Genomic DNA, 21828 nt, shown 5'->3' on the forward strand with positions numbered 1-21828 from the left:
AGAGAGAGAGAGAGAGAGAGAGAGAGAGAGAGAGAGAGAGAGAGAGAGAGAGAGAGAGAGAGAGAGAGAGAGAGAGAGAGACTAAAAGAAAGAAAAAAAAAAAGAGATAGAGAGAGAGAGAGAGAGAGAGAGAGAGAGAGAGAGAGAGAGAGAGAGAGAGAGAGAGAGTTTACACCAATGAATGACCAGAAAAAACAAACTTGAAAGACGAAATATGAAAAAAAAATCAATAAGGCGAAAGAGGAAACGAAAAAGACGAAGAAAAAAGTAATAAAATAAGAAGAGAGAGAGAGAGAGAGAGAGAGAGAGAGAGAGAGAGAGAGAGAGAGAGAGAGAGAGAGAGAGAGAGAGAGAGAGAGAGAGAGAGAGAGAGAGAGAGAGAGAGAAAACAAAACAAAAAAACAAAACAAAGAATGAGAAGGAAAAGATAAGAAAGAAAGACAAGGAAAGAAAATGAGTGAATGAATGAGGAAGAAAAATTAAAGAATAAGAAGAAAAAAGATGAAAAAAAGACAAGGAAAGGAAGATAAAGTGAGTGAATGAGTGAGTGAGTAAGAAAGAAAGAAAACCAAAGAATTACAGATTAAAGTTAAATTAGAGAAACGAAAAGAGAGAGAAAGTGAGTGAGTGAGAGAGAGTTTGAAAGCTAACTTCCCCACAAGAGGCTTAGGAATCGCTGGGAGAGGAGGAGGAGGAGGAGGAGGAGTAAAGAGGAGGCGAAGAAGAGGAGGAAGAGGAAGAAGAGGAAGCAACCACAAGTCCTCAAGAAGCCTGTAACTTGGTGGCTGATACGTCAAACTTCCCACACTGAGGAGAGGCAAACAAGAGGAGGAGGAGGAGGAGGAGGAGGAGGAGGAGGAGGAAGACGAAGACGAAAAAAAAAAGATGGATCAGAAGAAGAAAAGAGGAAGAAGGAAAAGAAGGAGGGGTAGGAGGAGGAAAGAAGAAGAAGAAGAAGAAGAAGAAGAAGAAGAAGAAGAAGAAGAAAGGAAAGAGGAGAAGCAGGAAGAATACCCGAGAAAGAAAAAGAAGAAAAATATAAGAAATAGAATTAAGAAAAATAACAACAAAAAACAACTATATCAAAAAGAAGATGACGAAGAAGATGAAGAAGGAGAAGAAGGGATATGGAGGAGCAAGCATCACACAGCCTATCATCTGACGAGGGTGAATGCTCTTGTATAACTTATCGATTCACCATGTTCTTCAAGAGTGACCTGAGGGACATATCAATTCAACCCTTTGCCATAAGAAGGTTCAGAGGCGGTCAATGTACTCCAGTCGCAACGAAGTAAGGGGCAAAGTACGTGTTTCATATGAGAGGTGACTGTTTATGCACTTAATATATACATACAAGAAGCTTATTCCAGTGGCGGATGACTTGGTTACTATATACAAACAAGAAGCTTATTCCAGTGACGGATGACCTGGTTACTATATACAAACAAGAAGCTTATTCCAGTGACGGATGACCTGGTTACGGATGCGAACTGGAGAAGGAAGGAAGGTGGATGATGAAGAGTGTGAGAAGGAGGAAAAGATAAAGAGAGGAGGAACAGGATGAGGATGAAAAGCAGAATAGAAGGAGGAGGAGGAGGAGGAGTGTGAAAATTAGGAAAAGGGAGGAGAGGAGGAACAGAATGACCAAGTAAAGCAGAATAGAAGGAGGAGGAAGAGGAGGACGTTGATGATAAAAAGGAGGGAAGGGAAGAAGAGGACAAGGAACAGGATGCAGAAGAATAAAAACAAGAAGAAAAGTAGGAAGAGAGAAAAAAGATGATGATTAGGAGAAGGAGGGAGAAGGAGGAAGCAGAAATAGCGGAAACAAGATGACGAAGAAGAAAATAAGAAAGATCAAGATGAGAGATGATAGAAGGAGGAAGAAGGAGGAGAGGAAAAGAAGAACAGGAGGAAAAAAAAAAAAAAAAAAAAAAACATAAGAAGGAAAAGACGAAGAAATGGATCAGAATCAGAATCATGAAGCAAACAAGAAAAGATGATAATGATGATGATGATGATGGATAGGAGCAAAAATAGAGCCTGTTGACCCCCTAACGAGGCTTCCTGCTAAGTGGACTAGGTAAGCTATTCAGCACCTGTTTTGCCCGCCGTGTACCTGCTCAGGAAGGGATTGAAAAGCCTGTTTGTTGTGCCGGCGAGCCCTTCACCCCCCCCCCCCACCTCCCCTCCCTTCCCTCCCCCACCTGCCTGATGAGGGGGAAGAGGAAAGGAAAACAGAACAGGAAGGTTAAGAAGGGACGGAATGAAAATCAGAGAGGTAAGGAATAATGGAAATAGACGGAGTAACAAAAATAAGACACGGAAGAAGTAGAAAAAAGAATAAGATTAAGAGACTGAGAATAATAATAATAATAATAATAATAATAATAATAATAATAATGAGAAAGAAGAAAAGACAAAGGTGGCGATTACTAATAATAATTCTTCTAAAAATAAGATCATACTAACGATAAAAAAAAATACTAATAGGTAACGTTTGCTGTAAGGAAAACAACAACAACAACAACAACAAAAACACTGAAGCAGGAAAATGGTAAAAAGATGATGACGACGATAACGATGAAACAGGATCAATAAACAAAAAGCAGATGATGATGATGGTGATAACGAAGATGATGATTGATAAAGAAAAAACAGGCAATTCTCGAAGAGGTTAGAAAAATATCATCCTTCCTTTGTCCAACTTCTTGATATTTTCACCCAGATCTGACTGAAAGAAGGAGGAGGAGGAGGAGGAGGAGGAGGAGGAGGAGGAGGAGGAGGAGGAGGTGGAGGAGGTGAATTGAGATGAAAATGACGAATAGGGATTTTTTTTCCGTATGAGAGAGAGAGAGAGAGAGAGAGAGAGAGAGAGAGAGAGAGAGAGAGAGAGAGAGAGAGATTGCAAGAAGCGCCGAAATGGTGAGGTTAGAGAGGACAGGCGGGAGGAGGAGGAGGAGGAGGAGGAGGAGGGAGGGGGGAGGACGCACGATCGAGCCCAGGTGGAGAGAGAGAGAGAGAGAGAGAGAGAGAGAGAGAGAGAGAGAGAGAGAGAGAGAGAGAGAGAGAGGAAACCTAAAGGCGCATCTTACTCTTATGTCATGTCCAAAGGTCTCTCTCTCTCTCTCTCTCTCTCTCTCTCTCTACTTAAGGAACACAGTAAAAGGTTCAACATAGGCTGTGAGTGTCTGGAGGAGGAGGAGGAGGAGGAGGAGGAGGAGGAGGAGGCACTAGTGGTGATGGTGGAAAACCGGGAGGCGGTGAGTGGAGGAAGGGAGAGAGAGGAGGAGGAGGAGGAGGAGGAGGAGGAGGAGGAGGAGGTGGAGGAGGGGGCACTAGTGGTGATGGTGGAAAAGCGGGAGGCGATGTGAGTGGAGGAAGAGAGAGAGGAGGAGAGGTATGGGCGAGGAGGAGGAGGAGGATAGGAAGGTAGGGAAGGGAAGGAAGGAGGTAAGGGAACGAGAGAGGAGGAGGTAGGAGGAAGGCTTCATAGGGGGGGGGAGGAGGAGGAGGAGGAGGAGAAGGGAAGCAAGGGGCCTATCCCAACCTACCTACCTACCAACCTAGCGAAGCCTCCAAGCGCGATGCTATCTCGTTTTTCATGGGCCCTTTTTACCTCAGTCCCCCTTTCCTTGGCTTCACCAGCACCACACACTCATTCCTCACACCCTTAACACACACGCTGGCACCCTCACCCAATGTACATAAACTTAGGTAAGGCGTGGGAGGCTTAGGAAAACATGTACCTTCTCGCCCGGTCTGAAGTCTCGTGGAAATGGGAGTACAAGATCAGTAGCGTCATCGGCGATCAATAGACGTTATCTGCAGCTTGCTTCCTTCTCTCTCAGACGCTCCCACGACTCCATCCCTCACATCAACTACTTCCAAAGGCCGAACAGGGGGCAAGTCGGGTTTTAATGCGTGTTTCCTTGGGTTCACGGTACGGAAGGAGGGTCAAACTGCAATCAGGGTCATGAAAGTATGTCTGGTAATGCCCAAGAGTTCTGTGAAAGCCTTGTCAATTGTGAGGTTGTCCCCGTCGGCGGCTGGCGGGCCCAACAGCAGCAGCCCTACGTCGATATTGATTTTGTATACGGCAGAGGCAGCCAGAGAGAGAGAGAGAGAGAGAGAGAGAGAGAGAGAGAGAGAGAGAGAGAGAGAGAGAGAGAGAGATTCACTTCGTTGCCCTTTCTGTCTCTCCATCTTCTATTTCTTTCTCTCCGTTTTCTTCTCTTCTCCTTCCCACCTTCTTTTTTATCTCCATCTTCCACCAGAGAGAGAGAGAGAGAGAGAGAGAGAGAGAGAGAGAGAGAGAGAGAGATTCATTTCGTTGCCCTTTCTGTCTCTCCATCTTCTATTTCTCTCTCCGTTTTCTTCTCTTCTCCTTTCCACCTTCTTTCTTATCTCCATCTTCCACCAGAGAGAGAGAGAGAGAGAGAGGGAGCAAGGGGCCCGTCCGTATGTCTGTCTCTGTCGCATCGGCCCGCCTCCTTCTCCTCCTCCTCCTCTTCCTCCCCCTGCACCTCCTACGATCTTACTTATGTTATGGCTTCAATGGTCCCGTTTTCTATGAGGGTGTTTTGGTTTTCTTTGATGATCGGTTAAATGGGAGACAAAAACATTTATACGGTTGGCTTAAAATGATTATAAGGATACTACTACTACTACTACTACTACAACTATCAATGCTATATAAAAAAACTGCTACAAGGGAGAAAATTAAACGAAGGAGGAAAGGAAGGGAAAAAAAGGGGGAAAGGAGAGGAAAATAAAGGAAAGGAAAAGGAAGGGATATGAAAAGTAGGGAAAAAGGAAGGGAAGGAGGAAAATGGAAAGGGTGAACAAGGAAACGATAACACACTAAACTCAACCTTATCTAACCTCCTTCTGCCCCTTCGTCAGTATCCAGCCTTACCTTGCCTTACGTGAGCTTCCATGGGCCACGAGGCTTTCCGAGGCTTTTTAGGGGGCGCGGTGATCCCCTCCCTCTGTGTACTGGGGGGCGAGCGGCTTCGGGTTGAGGGAGAGGGGCGGTGGGGGGCGCGGGAGAACCTCTGGCGGGGGTGACGGCGGGGCAGGAGGCGAGGAAGGGAAGGGGTGGATGGGGAGGGAAGGGAAGGCATTGTTGAGGGTGGAATGGAGGGGTAGGTAAGGGAAAGATGGGGGTGGGTGGGGAGAAGGTTGTGGGGGAGGTAGGAAGGGAAGGGAAGGGGAAACGAGAAAGTAAGGGAAGGAAAGGGAAAATAAAGGAAAGGAAAGAAAGAAAATGGAAGGCAGGAAGGGAAAGGAAAGGGATGGGAAGGCTAAGCAGAGGAAAAATGAGGAAAATTAAAGAAAGGGGAGGAAAAGGAATGGAAGGGGAAAGGAGAAAGGGACAGAAAGGGAAGGGAAACTGTAAAAAAGGAATGGGTACGGAAGGAGGGGAAAAGGAAAGGAAAGGGCAGGGAAAATAAAAGAAAGGAGGGAAAAGGAATAGAAGGGAAAAGGAGAAAAATAGGGTAGGAAAGGGACAGAAAGGGAAGGGAAAATGTAGAAAAGGAATGGGTACGGAAGGAGGGGAAAAGGAAAAGAAAGGGTCGGGAAAAGAAAAGAACAGAGGGAAAAGGAATAGAAGGGGGAAGGAAAAAAGAAGGGAAGAGAAGGGAAAAGAAAAGAGGGAAAAAGAAGAAAAGGGGAAAGGAAAAAAAAGAGGGGTAGGGAAAGGAAAATACAGGAAATAAGGGAAAACTGAAAGGAATGCAAAGGAAAAGAATGGGAAGGGGGTGACGGGGAAGATGATGAACAGAAGCAACGGGAGAAAACGGAAAGGAAAGTAGGCAAAATGGGTAGGAGAGGGGAGGGCACAGCTACCACCTTTGCCCCCCTCACCTGCGCATTGTTCCAGGTGAAAGTTGGGTTAGCAGGTGGACATTGTGATCACCTGTCGCGTCTGGGGGCTCATTAGCGTCACCTCACCTGCGACGCGTTACGACCAGGTGTTTCTTTCAGGTGATGGGAGACTAATCAATGTTTTTTTTAATACTGCTTTATCGGGTTATATAGTTTTTATATCGTGTGTTTGGAGTTGAGTTTGTTATCATAATTTGTTTCTCGGGGTGACTGGGGACGAGTCTATTGTGTTTATATCTATACCGATGTTTATTTTCTGTTATTTCTATTATTTTCACCACTAGCGTTCCACTCCCCGGTCACCTCCACAACACTGCACACCACAATCGCCACCTCTGTCAGTCATCAACCACCACCCACACGACAGCCAAGACGCACCACAGCCCCCTCCACACTCCCCTCCGCCACACAAACTAGATCTTCCCTTACACCAGTCCCGCGGGAAAGCAGAGACCGGGGCGTGGTTGCCAACTGTACGAATCAAACAAAAAGGTGAAAAACTACCCCCAACCCAACGACCAGGCGCCTAACACTCCTCACAAAGCCTAGAGAAGAAGTTGAAGGACAGTTTGGGAATAGCTTAGCACAATACGACTAAAGGAAAGGCTTGGAAAAGATGTATAGTTGAGAGACAAAGGAAGTGTTAATGTTATCCAAGAGGTTGTCACGCACCCAAGTCCACCTTTACCTGTGGCTAGAATTACAGGTAGGTGGGTAGGTGGGTAGGTGGGAAGAAGAGAACGAGAAGGGAGAATGGGAAAGAGAGGAAGGGAAAGTGACTGAGAGGGGATGGGAGAGACAAAGAAAGATAAATGTGGGAAGCAAGAAAAGGAGGGACTGAGATTTAAGAACGACAAGAGGGAGGAAGGGAGAGCAGGAAGGAGAAATGAAAGTAGGAAAAGAGGAAAAAGGAGGAAGAAGTGAAAGAGAGGGAGGCAGAAAGAAAGGGAGGAAAGAGATTTAGAACGGAAGGGAGATAAAAAGGGAGGGAAAAGGAAAAGTAGGAGACAGATTTAGAAAGGAAGGGAGAGAAAAAGGGAGAGAGTGGGAAGGAGAATTAAAAGAACTGAAAGGGAGGGATAGAAGATGGAAGGAGGGAGGAAGAAGGAAAAGAAGGAAGGAGAGACTGTCACATAGGAAGGGAGAGGAGTGGAGAAGAAACAACAGGAAGGAGAAATGGAAAGAGGAACTGAGGAGGAAGAGGGAATGAATGAGAGAGAGAGAGAGAGAGAGAGAGAGAGAGAGAGAGAGAGAGAGAGAGAGAGAGAGAGAGAGAGAGAGAGAGAGAGAGAGAGAGAGAGAGAGAGAGAGAGAGAGAGAGAGAGAGGTACACGAAAACACCGTAAACAAACTGGAATGTGATATAACGGATTAGGAGAAGATACAAGGCCATACAACACTACGTAATAGCCTGTCAACGAAGAAACAAATGCGCATCAGGTGAGGAAAGGTCAGGTCAAGGAAACGGTTACGACGCAGATGATAAACAAAAAACAAAGACAAATAGATACGAGATTGATGAATGTAGAAAAAAAGTAAATAAATGACTCCAATAAACGCCAGGGAAAGAGGACAAAAGATTATACAGGAAACAAATGCGCATCAAGAAAGAAATATAAGGTCAGGGATACAGTTATGACGCAGAGATAATAAGCGAAGGAAAGAAATATAGATACGAGAAAAATACATCAGGGAAAGAGGACAAAAGATAACACAGGAAACAAATGCGCATCAAGAAAGAAATATAAGGTCAGGGAAACAGTTACGACGCAGAGATAATAAACGAAGGAAAGAAATATAGATGCGAGAAAAACACATCAGGGAAAGAGGACAAAAGATTATACAGGAAACAAATGCGCATCAAGAAAGAAATATAAGGTCAGGGAAACAGTTATGACGCAGAGATAATAAGCGAAGGAAAGAAATATAGATGCGAGAAAAAACATCAGGAAAAGAGGACAAAAGATAACACAGGAAACAAATGCGCATCAAGAAAGAAATATAAGGTCAAGGAAACAGTTACGACGCAGATATAATAAGCGAAACAAAGAGAGAAATATAGATACGAGAATGAAGGAAAATTGTATAAGTAAACAAATGCCCCAGAAAAAAACATCAGGAAAAGAGGACACAAGATAACACAGGAAACAAATGCGCATCAAGAAAGAAATATAAGGTCAAGGAAACAGTTACGACGAAGAGATAATAAACAAGACAAGGAAATATAGATACGAGAATGAAGGAAAATTGTATAAGTAAACAAATGCCCCAGAAAAAAAAAACATCAGGAAAAGAACACAAAAAAATAAGAGGAAAACAAAGGAATGTAAATACGAGAATAATGAGGTAAAATTGAATACGTAAACAAATGATTCTAAAGAGGGACAAGTATAGAAGGTCATGATAACACTTTAGTTGTAAATCAATAAAGAAAGAAAGAAATATAGATACGAGAATAGCGAAAATTGAATGCGTAAATAAGGAAAACGAAGAAGAATAAAGAAAATTGAATAAGTAAATAAATGAAAAATGATAAAAGCAAGTAAAGAGGATCAAGAAGGAAGTTGAGGTAAAATAATAATAAATAAAACAAAGAAATATGGATAAACAAATTAGGAAAAAGTGAAAAGGTAAACAAATGACGGTCAAAAAGCGAGAGGCAAATAAAACTCAGGTAGAAACAACAGGTATGACGAGAGAGAGAGAGAGAGAGAGAGAGAGAGAGAGAGAGAGAGAGAGAGAGAGAGAGAGAGAGAGAGAGAGAGAGAGAGAGAGAGAGAGAGAGAGAGAGAGAGAGAGAGAGAGAGAGAGAGAGAGAGAGAGAGAACAAGATAAACAGACACACAGAGAAGAGAAAAAAAAACACATATATACACACATTATTGATTAAGTAAATAGTTGAGAAAGTAAAGTAAATATTAATAGGAAAAAAAAACGCTTGAAATTCATTATGGAAGATTACATAACAAATAAAAATAAATAAAAGAGTGAGACAAACAGAAACAGGGAAAAAAAATCGTATATCCAATAAACTGAGGAAGCAAATTGACGAGAAAGTTAAGTAAATATTAATACAAAAAACGAATGAAAGTTACCATGAAATATTACACAAAAGTCGATGATTTCCACCTCTTGCTATAAGGCCGAAGACAACCACACTCTGTCCTGCAGCGAAACATAGGCGGTGGCTGAGTGGATAGCGTGACGGCGCCGCTTTCAGGACGACGCGAGTTCGATCCCCGCCCGGTGACACCAAGCTAGGATTTTTCAGCCGCCGCCGAGTGGCCTAAGACTACCCATATGCAGTCCAGAAGACCACCTATCAACCCGGACTCTAGATTCTAGGATTAAAGATGAGCTCCGGGGGGGGCGACATGAGCCGATGCAGGATGGCGCCACTATAAACACTTGCCTGCGTCACAACGGGCTGGGCCATACCATCGGAGCCCTCTAAAAATAAGCGAACAGGCGCCATAGGTGAAAAAAACAAAAAACAAAACAACATTGCAATTAGTTTTGAAGCTCGAGGTCATTGTCAATCGCTTTTACGGAGATCGATATAACGGATTTTGGCTTAACGAATTTTTCTTGCCTTTCCGGTAGGTGCGTGGATTTACTGAATAAGTTCGGTCATTGCGGGGTTGTGTTCAGTGGTGGGCGGCCGAGCAAGTACACGAACGTCAGTGGGGGTAACGCAGTGTCCAATGTGTATTAACTGATGTGTTAATTTCTCTATATTGATGTAACATTTTCAATATCACTGTATAGGGGTAGCATTTGTGATGACGACATGAGAGAGAGAGAGAGAGAGAGAGAGAGAGAGAGAGAGAGAGAGAGAGAGAGAGAGAGAGAGAGAGAGAGAGAGAGAGAGAGAGAGAGAGAGAGAGAGAGAGAGAGAGAGAGAGAGAGAGAGAGAGAGAGAGAGAGAGAGAGAGAGAGAGAGAGAGAGAAAACAAGATAAACAGACATTGAGAGAAGAGAAATAAACACATATACACACATAATTAGTGATGAAGGTATACAAAAACTTTCATAAAAAAGAACGAACAAGCTTTTTTATACGGAAATGGTCGGAAAAAGCGAACATTCAGCTCATATAACGAACAAAGTCATATACCAAAAGTTCGGATCCCTTAGATATGCCGGATTTTCGGATATAAAGTCACACCTTCCCTCCATTGCACAGGTAATTTACAGGTGGGCGCCGCTAACCAGGTAAACAAACGCCTTGGGTATGATGGCTGACGTGATAGGGCTCAGGCATGGCTCGGAAGGGCAGGTGAGGGGAGGGGGAAGGGAAGGCTGGGGAAGGAGGAGGAGGAGGAGGAGGAGGGAGAGAGTACAGGGAGGTGAGTGAGAAACAGTAGGAGGAAAGATAACGCAAGGGAGGGAGAGGGAGGAGAGGGAGAGGGAGAGAAAGAAGGTAGGGAGGGAAGGTGAGGCTGGAAGGGTTAAGAATTTTTATAGTAAGGACAGATAAGGTGAAGGAAGGGGTGTTAAAGAAGGGAAGGAGAGAGGAGAAAGAAGATGGACAGGAGGTAGACAGTATGAATGGAGAAGGGATGAAGAAAAGAGAAGAGAGAGAAGAGAGGAGATAGATAAAAGGAAGATGAGGAGGAAGAGAGGAGAGAAGAGGGGAGAAAGAGGAGGAGAAGATTCATAAGAGGAAGATGAGGAGGATGCGAAGATTCATAAAGGGAAGATGAGGAGAAAGCGAATATCATAAGAAAAGGGAGAGAAGGGAAAGGAAAGGAAAAAGATGGAAAATGAAGATGAAAAATTAAAAAAGGCATTAAAAGAGAAAAATAAAGAAAAAATGATTAACCGGGAAAAGGAAGGAAAAAGAAAGATGGAGGGGAAAAAAAGAAGCTTGTAGAGAGAGCATAGATTGTCTTCCTCTCTTTAATTTCGATCTTTCCATTGTTGTGATCGTGAGGTAACTGCAAGAAAAATTAGCTTAGTCAGTGTTTGAAGCTGTTTAATTATACTCTCTCTCTCTCTCTCTCTCTCTCTCTCTCTCTCTCTCTCTCTCTCTCTCTCAGTATGTGTTTGAATGTGTGAGAAGGGAGAAAGAGAAGGAAAAGGTAAAGGAAGAAGAGGAAGAGGAAGAGGAGGAGGAGAAACAGGAGGAGGAGGAAGAGGAAGAGGAGGAGGAGGAGGAGGAGGAGGAGGAGGAGGAGGAATGATGTTAGACAAGTTGGGAAAGAGGAAAATGTGTGTATGTATGTATGTATGTATGTATGTACGTGTGTGTGTGTGTGTGTGTGTGCGTTTACTGCTGTGTACACCTTTTTTGGTCAGATGATTCAGTAAAAAACAACAACAAAGAAGAAAAAAAAAAAAGCATTTGTGTCGACTTGGTGACTGCATAATTTTCCTAGAGGCCAAGGAGAGAGAGAGAGAGAGAGAGAGAGAGAGAGAGAGAGAGAGAGAGAGAGAGAGAGAGAGAGAGAGAGAGAGAGAGAGAGAGAGAGAGAGAGAGAGAGAGAGAGAGAGAGAGAAGAGAAGAAAAGCCAAACGAAGAAGAGAAATAATAAAATAGAAGGAAAAAAAGGAAAAAAAAAGAAAGAAACTGAGAGAGGAAGAAGAAATGGATGATAGGGAAGGAAGGGAGAGAAGGAAGGAAGGAAGGAAGGAGAAAGAGAGAAGGATGTAAGAAGGAAAAGAAAAAAAAATGTAAATGTTATTGTATCTTGGCATTTCCCTTCCTCCTCCTCCTCCTCCTCCTCCTCTTCCTCCTCCTCTTCCTCCAGGTCAACAAAAGGGCACAAGAAACGAAGATCAAGTCGTGGCCAAGCATAAGGAATCGAACCCCTTTATTTATAATTGGTCAGGAGTATTCAATAGGCCATGAAGGGATTGAATATTAAGGAGACCGGCCACTATATGCAACTGTCTGTCTGTCTGGCTGGGTGGCTGGTTCTGGTTCTCTCTCTCTCTCTCTCTCTTCTGTTTCTTCCCTTTTCTCCTCCTTTTCTTCTTCAAATCATCCTTTTTCTACCATTTCTCTCTCTCTCTCTCTCTGTTTCTTCCTTTTCCTCCTTTCTTCTTCAAATCATCCTTTTCACCATCTCTCCCTTTCTTCTTTTCCTATCCACATTTTCTTCTTTTATTTCCTCTTTTCTCTCTTTCTCGTTCCTTTCCATCTCTCCTCCATTTTCCTGTCTTTCTTTTCCCTTCTTCCCGTCTCTTCTTCCTCTCTCGTCTCTCCTCTTCCCATCTTCCCATTCTTCCTCTCTTATTTTCTCTCCACTCACATAGGGAGGAGAGAAAGGATAACATCAGTATCTCCCTCAGGTTGTCCCATCAAGGTCTCCTCTTCTTCCTCCTCCTCCTCCTCTTCCTCTTCTTTTTATCCTTTTTCCTTTCCCTTTCTTCCTCCTCTGTTTCTTGTTTTGATTTTTGTGTTCATCTTCTTTGTTTTGTTTTTTTACGATTTTATTTTTCTCTATTTCTCTTCGTCTTTCTGCTTTAATTATTTTATCGCTTTGTTCCTCTTTTTCTCTTTCTTCTTCTTCTTCTTCTTCTTCTTCTTCTTCTTCTCCTTCTTCTGTTTTTCTTATACTCTTTAATCTTTTCCTATTCTATTTCTTGTGTTCATCTCTCTCTCTCTCTCTCTCTCTCTCTCTCTCTCTCTCTCTCTCTCTCTCTCTCTTGCACACCTTGCCTCATGACCAGGTACGTAAGCTATTGAGGTCACACACACACACACACACACACACACACACACACACACACACACACACACACACACACACCTACACCCACCCAATGTACCTTATTCCAACTATCCTAAGACTCATCTGGGGGGAAGGGGGAAGGGGGGGGGGGTTGAATATAGGGGCAAGGGGGATCAGATACCCTTGGCTCGGCCTCCAGAACCGTTTTGAGGCAGGTTGTGGAGATAAGATAACGAGAGATAAGAAAAGAGAAAAAATGAGGAGATAACGAGGGAGGCTTGAGGAGAGGAGAAGGACTGTGAGGTATATGTTTATGTGTGTTTAGATAGAAATAAAAAAAAAGTATTGGGTATTTACAGTTAGAAGAAAGTTAAAAAAGAAGAGAGATTTGATAAGGAAGAATGGAATAGATAAGAGGAAGGCTTGAGGATAGGAGAAGGACTGTGAGGTATATGTTTATGTGTGTTTAGATAGAAAAAAAAGTATTGGGTATTTACAGTGTTAGAAGAAAGTTAAAAAAGAAGAGAGATTTGATAAGGAAGAATGGAATAGATAAGAGGAAGGCTTGAGGATAAGAGGAAAGCTGTGAGGTATATGTTTATGATAGTTTAGAGATAAATAAATAAAAGAAAGTATTGGGTTAGGAGAGTTAGGAGAAGGTTAAAAAATGTAGAGATTTGATAAGGAAGAATGGAAGAGATAAGAGGAAGGCTTGAGGATAGGAGGAAAGCTGTGAGGTATATGTTTATGATAGTTTAGAGAGAAATAAAATAAAGTATTGGGTTAGGAGAGTTAGGAGAAGGTTAAAAAAGGAAGAGAAATTTGATAAGGAAGAATGGAATAGATAAAAGGGAGGCTTGAGGATAGGAGGAAAGCTGTGAGGTATAAGTTTATGATAGTTTAGAGATAAATAAAATAAAGTATTGGGTTAGGAGAGTTAGGAGAAGGTTAAAAAGGAAGAGAGATTTGATAAGGAAGAATGGAATAGATAAGAGGAAGGCTTGAGGACAGGGAGGAAGGCTGTGAGGTATATTTTTATGAGTGTTTAGAAATAAATAAAAGCGTATTGGGTATTTACAGTGTTAGAAGGTTAAAAAAGGAAGAGAAATTTGATAGGGAAGAGAATGGAATATATATTAGGGAGGCTTGAGACAGGAGGAGGACTGTGAGGTATTTTTCAATGTATGTTTAGATAGAAATATATAAAAAAAATTGTATAGTAATGATAGGAAGAAGGGAAAGAAGAAAGAAAAGAAGGAAAGGAAGAGGGATATCTTTATGAATGTTTAAATAGAAGCAAAAAAAGTACTGGTTATCTTGAGAAGTTATGATAAGCTTAAAACGGAAGGGAGATCAGAGGAAATGAGGAAAATATAAAAAGAGGGGAAGATAAGAGAAAGATTAGAGCCTGGCTGTGAGGGATATCTTTAAGGTTGTTTAAATAGAAGTAAAAATAGGTACTGGTTATCTAAAGACGTTATGGTAAGGTAAATTAATTATAAAATGCAAAAAAGAAAGAAGGAAAAAAAAAATCAATATCCACGGAATAGATAATCTTTCTCTCTCTCTCTCTCTCTCTCTCTGATAGTCACTTAGAACCTCAATTTCCTTCTCTCCTCCTCCTCCTCCTCCTCCTCATCTTCTTCCCTTTCACATTTCCCATTCTTCCTCTTCCTCCTCTTACTCTTCCATTAATAATTCTTCTCTTCCTCCTTATTCCATTATTCACCCTCCTCCTCCTCCTCCTCCTCCTCCTCCTCCCTTCAATAAGCTTCGGCTGCTGCCTTTTCTATCACTAACGACCTCCAATCCAATGTCAGCGCGTTAGCCAATCAGGGCACGGCACGCGGATGACGTCACGTGGAGGGCCAGGCCGCCTACCAATCACGAGGCGAGCTTAGGATGACGTCACAGGGGGGGTAGGAGGTTTTCAGGCAGCCAATCAGAGGACGAGTTGATTTTGAAGTGATTTTTTTTTTTTTTTTTGTATGAAGGAAAAAGGAAATGCCGAGTAAAATGTAGTATTTCCGATCTTGAGAATGCATTATTTTTTTTATATTTTTCCTCCTGTTATCGGTTATTGAGGACAAACTGATAAGAGAGGAGGAAGAGGAGGAGGAGGAGGAGGAGGAGGAGGAGGAGGAGGAGGAGGAAAAGGAATATAAGATTAACAGACGACTCAGCACTGAACCCTTTCTCTCTCTCTCTCTCTCTCTCTTTCTTTTCTCTGCTTTCCTTTGTCTCCTTATCTTCTACCCCCCTTTCCTCTTCTTCTATTTCCTCATTTCCTTTCTTCAACTCCTTCACCAGTTTTTCCTTCTCTTCCTTCATTTCCCTATTTTTTTCTTCTTTCCCCTTCACGACTGATAATACGGATGGAAGGCGAGCGATCAGAACTCCCAGCATATATATTTTTTCTATCGTATATTCTATCATCTACTTTTGTCTCGGTTTTACTTATACTTCCTCGATCGATCATCTCTTATTTCCTCTGAGTTTCCTTCTTTACTATAAACAAATACCATACGATACCCTTCACGATAGATTCCAACACTCCTCTCTTAATTAACCTTCTCGTAGCTAAACCTTCTCTTGTATAATTCTCTTTAGTCTCGTTTTACTTACTTTGTCGATAATTACTTTTGTCCTCGAGCTGCTGTCTTTACTAACACAAATATAATGCCCTTGATTATAAGTTCCAACACCCTTCTGGTAAGCCTTCTCTCTCGTAACCCTCTTCTCGCAGCTAAAACTCTTCTTGTAACATCCTTTATAGTCTTCCAGATATGTTGAGGCCGGTCTGGCGTAGGCATCCGCGGGTCCTTTCCTCCCCTCTGCTCTGCCACACAGTCCCAACACCTATCTCTTCCTCTCATATGTAAGCTATAGGTAACATATGACAGGAAAAAATATGTGTTGGGGCTGTGTGGCAGAGCAGAGGGGAGAAAGGGACCCGCCGGAGCCAACGCCAAAACAGACTCGACAATTTGGTTTCATTACAGTCACGCTTCTACTCACCTTCCATGTCGATTATCTCCTCTCCGTCTTCGCTCGTCGTGTAGGTCGACGAGCGGGACAGCGACAAGGGTACGTCATCGTCAGTGTCGAAGCCGAGGCCGGAGTCGCAGATCGAGAGGTGTCGGCGACCTGCAGCCCTCTCAAACAAGGGCGCCGCGATCTCATGAAGCTGCTCCACGTCACCCAACAGCAACGCCTCCTCACCCACTTCCTCAGGTTCTTGGGGTGCTGGGTGAGGCATGTTTTGGGGTCTGGGTGGATTCTGAGGGTATAGAGCTGCTGTGGGTGCTTCCTGGGGGCTTCTGGATGTGGTGTGGGCGGTGGTTGTCGTTGTTTCTCTTTGGGTGAAGTGCTTGACTGCCCCAACCACCTCCAGAAGAGTGGTGGAGTGCTGGTTGACGCGGGAGACAAGGGCGGACTGGCGGGTGATTAAGGACGTGAAGAGCTGCCGGCGGAAGGGACTTTGCCGGGCCAGGGAGGGCGGGGCGGCCACCTCCTGGGGCTCTGGCGGCGAGGACACGGGCGACGAGGACATGAAGAGGCCGTCGACTGAGTCCCCGCGGTGCATGGCGAAGGATGCGGAGTCCTTGCGTGGGGACGAGATGGATACCGCCGGGGAAGGGGACAGCGGGGACAGCATCTCCACGGACGGTCCCCGACTTAGTGTAGCGTCCGAGGAGGGTGTAAGAGTACCCGATGACTCTAGCGTGTAAGTGGAACCTGAATATACACTAGCATCCCCATCAGGCTCTAGGAAAAACACTGGAGCTGCTGACGGCGAGGTTGGTGTAACAGGATCCAGCGTCTCCTGTGATGTAGATAAGCCCAGGACGGGAGTGTCTAAGGCGTCCTCCTGCTGGAATCCTTTGGTAAGCGTCACAGGTGCAGTGTCCGGGATAGTGTTCAGGAGAGGCACTGGTCGTCGGCCCAAGGTTTGAACTGGTGATGTTGAACGCTCGATCCCAGGGGCAGTGGTCGGGGTGGTCGGGGTGGTCAGGTCCTCCATGCTGAGCCACGACTGGTTCTTCCGTAGCATCATCCTGCACTCCGCCATCAGTCTTCTTCCAACTGGCGGACCCCTGGAGGACCCTTGGGGCATAGCGTGGCACTGGGGTCTGGACGGGGCTCTTCGGTGGGGCATGATCCTCTCTCGAAAGCCCTTCTTGTTTCCCAGTGCCGTGAAGGAAGGGGTATTTTCCGAGTACCCCTCCAGCTCCTCTCCTCCTCGTATGCTCGAAGAGGAGGAGACCAGGACAGAAGGGAAGGTAGCCATGGTGTGTTGGTAGGTTTTAGTTGGTAACGCTGGTGGAGGTTTGGTGTACTTGTTGCCATCAGTTAGTGGGAGAATACTGAAGAGCTTTAGGAGGTATCTTAGTGGTAGTTAGCTAATGGAAGAATGTGGAAGACCTTCAGCTTTGGGACTTGTATCTTGTGGCTTTACTTCTCCAATTTGCTTGTTGAATATGTGCTTGTAGTCCGGTGGAAGTGGAGAACTGTGGAAGGCTAAAGTTTGGGACGTATCTTACTGAACCTTTACTTGTGATTCCTTGCTATGGCTTGTTGACTATCTGCTTGTAGCTTAGTGGATGTGTGTTATCCGTGTTGTCATTAGCTAGAACAGATTTACAGGGAGTCTCAGGGTTGACTTGTATTCCGGAGGGTGTTTCAAGTTGTAAATGCCGCACTTGTAGCCTGTTAAATGCCCGCTTGTAGCTTGGTGGATAAGAATTCGTATCCGTGTTGCCATTCGTTGGGGGGCTTGTGGGAAGGCAGGGGGGTGTGAGACTTGTACTTTGAGGGGTCTTCACCTTACTTGTAGCTTGTTAAATACCCGCTTGTGGCTTGGGTGGAACTTCGCATTCGTGTTGGCAATGGTTTCTGGGGAGGCGTGCGGGTCAAACCAACACAGAGGTCAGGTCAACACAAAGGCCAGGTCAAATGCACAACGGTCAGACCAACACAACGCTCAGGTCAACACAAAGGCCAGGCCAACACTACGGTCAGGTCAATACGAAGGTCAGGTCAAATATGCCTTGGAGTTCGAATTCTTGAAGACATGTTAGAATCACTTCACTCTCACTCTCGTCCTCGAAGTCACCACGAACTCACTTCCTCACTTCTTTGTTCTTAGTGATTTTAACTTTTCCTTCAGACTCTTGCACCACGTTTTTGGGGAGACACGTTGCCCCTCACCTGCACATAACATTAATTAGAGACACACCTGGCGAGCACTTCCGGGAAAAACGTACACACACGCACACACACGATCAATTGGACACACACGCAGATGCACACACGTGAGGAATTCGTAAGAGACGGTGCACACGACCACAAACACACGGTATATATCGCCTTTTTTTTTTTTTTGTTACATATCTGTATACGTAAACTGATAGCGATAAGGTGTACGACACACACACACACACACACACACACACACACACACACACACACACACCTATCTCAACAGCATTACCACCAGGATCTCAAGACGCTTTTCCCGCTCTTCCACCGTGACGCAGCGCCGACCTTTGCCTGCCCGAATCATTATCACCGCGACAAGCTTCCCCGGTTACTAGGCGAACCCATGCTAGCGTGACCCACAGATTTTACACGGACCCTCAATGGAAGCGTCACGAGGGATTGAAGAGTATTAGATATCGAAGTACAGAGAGGAAGGAAGGAAGAAAGGAAGGGCGAAGATGAAGATATGGAGAGTTTTAAGAAGACAGACATGGAACGGAAGAGTAGAGAGGAAAGCCAAAGATGAAGAATATGATGAGTAAGTAATGGATATCTAAGTGAAGAAAAGGAGGAAGAAAGGAAGCCCAGTATCACGAGACGAGATGGAGATAACGTAGAAGGCGCAGTATAAGATATCGAAGAGCAGGAGAAGGAAGGAAGGAAGGAAGAGAGGAAGGACAAAGTATCACGAGAGGAGATGAAGAGAAATGGAAATCAGAGTAAAGGAGAAGGAAAGGCAGGGAAAGGAATAAGGAAAAAAGGAAGAAATGTGTTCATGTATGACAAATGAGAAATAGATGTGCTGATATGTGACAAGTGAAAATATGAAATGAATAGAAGACATGAAAAAAAAGTAAGTTGATGTTTGACTGAGGAAAAAAAAAATAGAAATGCAAGTTGATATATGAGAAAAAAAAGGAGAAATATAAGAGTGTGTTAATGTATGAATTATTTGAATTTATGTATGTATTATCTCGCTATATCTCACGTGTTTCACCATTACCGATATCAGCAAATCTTTCTTTAGTGATTTGTTAAGAAATTCCCTTTAGTATGATAATGGGTATGATTTTCTGATAATTCTTCCTCAGTGTGACTTTGTGAAATGTCAACTTAAGTAAAATGTATTAAAAATCTTCTTAAGTGGAATTCAATAAGAGTTTTCATCGTACGAGTTTCTAAGTATATAAAAAAAAAAAAATAACAGAAAACACCGTGATTTCCTTGTATACAGTAAAAATAACCGAGAGAGAGAGAGAGAGAGAGAGAGAGAGAGAGAGAGAGAGAGAGAGAGAGAGAGAGAGAGAGAGAGAGAGAGAGAGATGGGGTATACACGCTCCCGTTACTCCGAATGACATATAATTTTATTTATTTTTTGCCAAGGTGGAAGTTGAAAAGAAAGGAAGGAGGAAGGGGGGAAGGGGAAGAGGGTAGAGAGGGGAGAAGGGGGAGGAAGGAGAGGGGTAGAGGTAGAGAGGGAAGAAAGGGAAGGGGGGAAGAGGATACAGGGGAGAAGGAGGAAGGGAAGAGAAGGAAGGGGAGAAGAAAGGCAGGATGGAGGAGGGGGGATGGTAGAGAAGGGAGAAGGGGAAAGGGAGGGAAGAGGGTAGAGAGGGGAGAAGAGGGAAGGGAAGGAGGTAGAGAGGGGAGGAAGGGGAGGATGGGGCAGGATGGGGGTACAGGGCAAGGGTCAGGATTAATAATGGTTTAATATAACACATTGAACCCGAAGGACCGGTGTTGTACTGATGCGGTGTGGGAGGAAAGAAATTACGAAGAAAAAAATGGATTAGCTGTTATAAGAATGCGTGGGAGTGGGAAGGTTGTGTCTGTCTGTCTGTCTGTCTGTCTGTCTGTCTGTCTCTCTCTCTCTCTCTCTCTCTCTCTCTCTCTCTCAAAACACACATTTACACACACAACCACAAACTGCAAAACACACACACACACAAATGTCTTATGTATGTATGACTGTATGTATGTATGAAAGTGTGTGTGTGTGTGTGTGTGTGTGTGTGTGTGTGTGTGTGTGTGTGTCTGTGAACGTTTTCCCACGCACACACACACACACACACACACACAAATGTCTTATGTATGTATGACTGTATGTATGTATGTACGAAAGTGTATGTGTGTGTATCTGTGAACGTTTTCCCACGCACACACACATACACACACAAAAACTTACACAGCAAAACTTGACAGACACATTAGATATAGGTAGTGATATGTATGTGTGTGTATGTATGTATGTATGTGTGTGTAGGTAAGTATGTACGTTTTTCCTCCTTCTCCCCCGCCCTCTCTCTCCCTCTCTAGACGCACACACATACGCACACACGTACACACTGTCACCGGTACAAGAGTTGACGCGCTACTGACGGAAAAGCTGACAGGGGAAGGCTAACGTGAGCTGATAAGATTGTGTTCATTTTTTCTTCTTCTTCCTCCTCCTCCTCCTCCTCCTCCTCTTCCTCCCTCCACTCCTCTGTATATGTAACTCAAAATCTCCTTTCTCTTACTTTAAATTTTACTTTTTTTTCTCTCTTCGTGTGTTTCTGCTTCTTTTATTCTTCTTCTTCTTCCTCTTCCACTTTTTTCTTCTTTTCTTCTCTTCTAGTTTTTTATGGCTTTTCCTCCGCCTCCGCCTCCTCCTCTCTCTCTCTCTCTCTCTCTCTCTCTCTCTCTCTCTCTCTCTCTCTCTCTCTCTCTCTCTCATAATTCCTAGTTGTTTTATTTCATTTTCTTCCCTTTTATTTACTTCCTCTTCCAATTCCTTTGTTCATTGTATCCAAATGTTGCTCTCTCTCTCTCTCTCTCTCTCTCTCAAGTCAAGAAATCGTCCGAAATGATTTAGATAAGGCGATAAAATTTAATGAGAGAGAGAGAGAGAGAGAGAGAGAGAGAGAGAGAGAGAGAGAGAGAGAGAGAGAGAGAGAGAGAGAGAAATAAAATGATTACTCTTATTATTACTGAATCTGGCGAGAAAGGGAAAGGGAAGAAGAAGAAGAAGAAGAAAAAGAAGGAGAAGAAAAAGAAGGAGAAGAAAAAAAAGAAGCAGGAGAAGACGAAGAAGAAGAAAGAGAAGAGGAAAAAGAAGAAACAAGGAGGAGGAAGAGGAGGAGGAGGAGGAGGAGGAAGAGGAGGAGGAGGAGGAGAATAAGATGAAGAAGGAGAAAGTAGGAAAAGCAGAAAAGGTCAAAGAATAACACACAAACACACGCACAGAGAGAGAGAGAGAGAGAGAGAGAGAGAGAGAGAGAGAGAGAGAGAGAGAGAGAGAGAGAGAGAGAGAGAGAGAGAGAGAGAGAGAGAGAGAGAGAGAGAGAGAGAATATCGTAATCAGACGAGAAACAAAAGCAAAATAAAAAACAAGAATAAAAAAAAAAAAAAATGAGCAGAAGCATAATGTTGAGGTCACAGAGGTCAGGTCAGGGGGAGGGGGGAGGTCAAGAGTACGTGAGCTCCCAAATCCATTACCAGGTGACCCCTTCCTCCCCCCCCCCCTCCTCCTCCTCCTCCTCCTCTTTCCTACTCCGTTCACCTCTACCAATCCTGATCACGTTTCCTCCTCCTCCTCCTCCTCCCTTCTCTTCCATGTACTTTTTCTCTCCTTTCTCCTTGTCTGTCTCTCTCTGTCTGCCTGTTCTCTCTCTCTCTCTCTCTCTCTCTCTCTCTCTCTCTCTCTCTCTCTCTCTCTCATACCCTTTTTTTCTCATCTCTCCTAAATCATCTTCCTTTCCCTCAATACTTATCCTCCTCCTCCTCCTCCTCCTCTTCCTCATGGCTGAATGGATTAATGTCGCAGGAAATCCACCGTTAATATGACCGACCCGGGTTCGATCCCGTGAGAAGTGGGTCTTGGAGGAGGAGGAGGAGAAGGAGGAGGAGGAAGAGAGGTAGGAAGGACGAATGGGTCAGGAATAGGTTAAGGGGTAATTCGTGAGGGGAAGAAGGAGGGAAGGGAGGGAAGGGAAGGGAAGGAAAGGGGGAGGGAAAA

At 44.0% G+C, this 21828-nt stretch overlaps 1 protein-coding gene across 6 annotated transcripts in view; it reads right to left on the reverse strand.

The window, feature by feature from the left end:
- LOC126983324 (trafficking kinesin-binding protein milt-like) overlaps positions 1-21828 on the reverse strand; it is a 114447-nt gene that overhangs the window by 32087 nt on the left and 60532 nt on the right. Inside the window, exon 1 of one of the 6 annotated variants that reach the window (XM_050836019.1) lies at positions 15588-17908. The exons of 3 other annotated variants lie outside the window; for them this stretch is intronic. In XM_050836019.1, coding sequence (XP_050691976.1) covers positions 15588-16860 — 1273 coding nt within the window. In that variant the 5' untranslated portion in view covers positions 16861-17908. Of the gene's footprint in view, positions 1-15587; positions 17946-21828 lie in introns of those variants that run through there. 2 more of the 6 variants (XM_050836018.1, XM_050836023.1) reach the window with 2 other exon arrangements.

Source organism: Eriocheir sinensis, chromosome 53, assembly GCF_024679095.1.
Source record: "Eriocheir sinensis breed Jianghai 21 chromosome 53, ASM2467909v1, whole genome shotgun sequence".
NCBI classification, from domain to species: Eukaryota; Metazoa; Arthropoda; class Malacostraca; order Decapoda; family Varunidae; genus Eriocheir; species Eriocheir sinensis.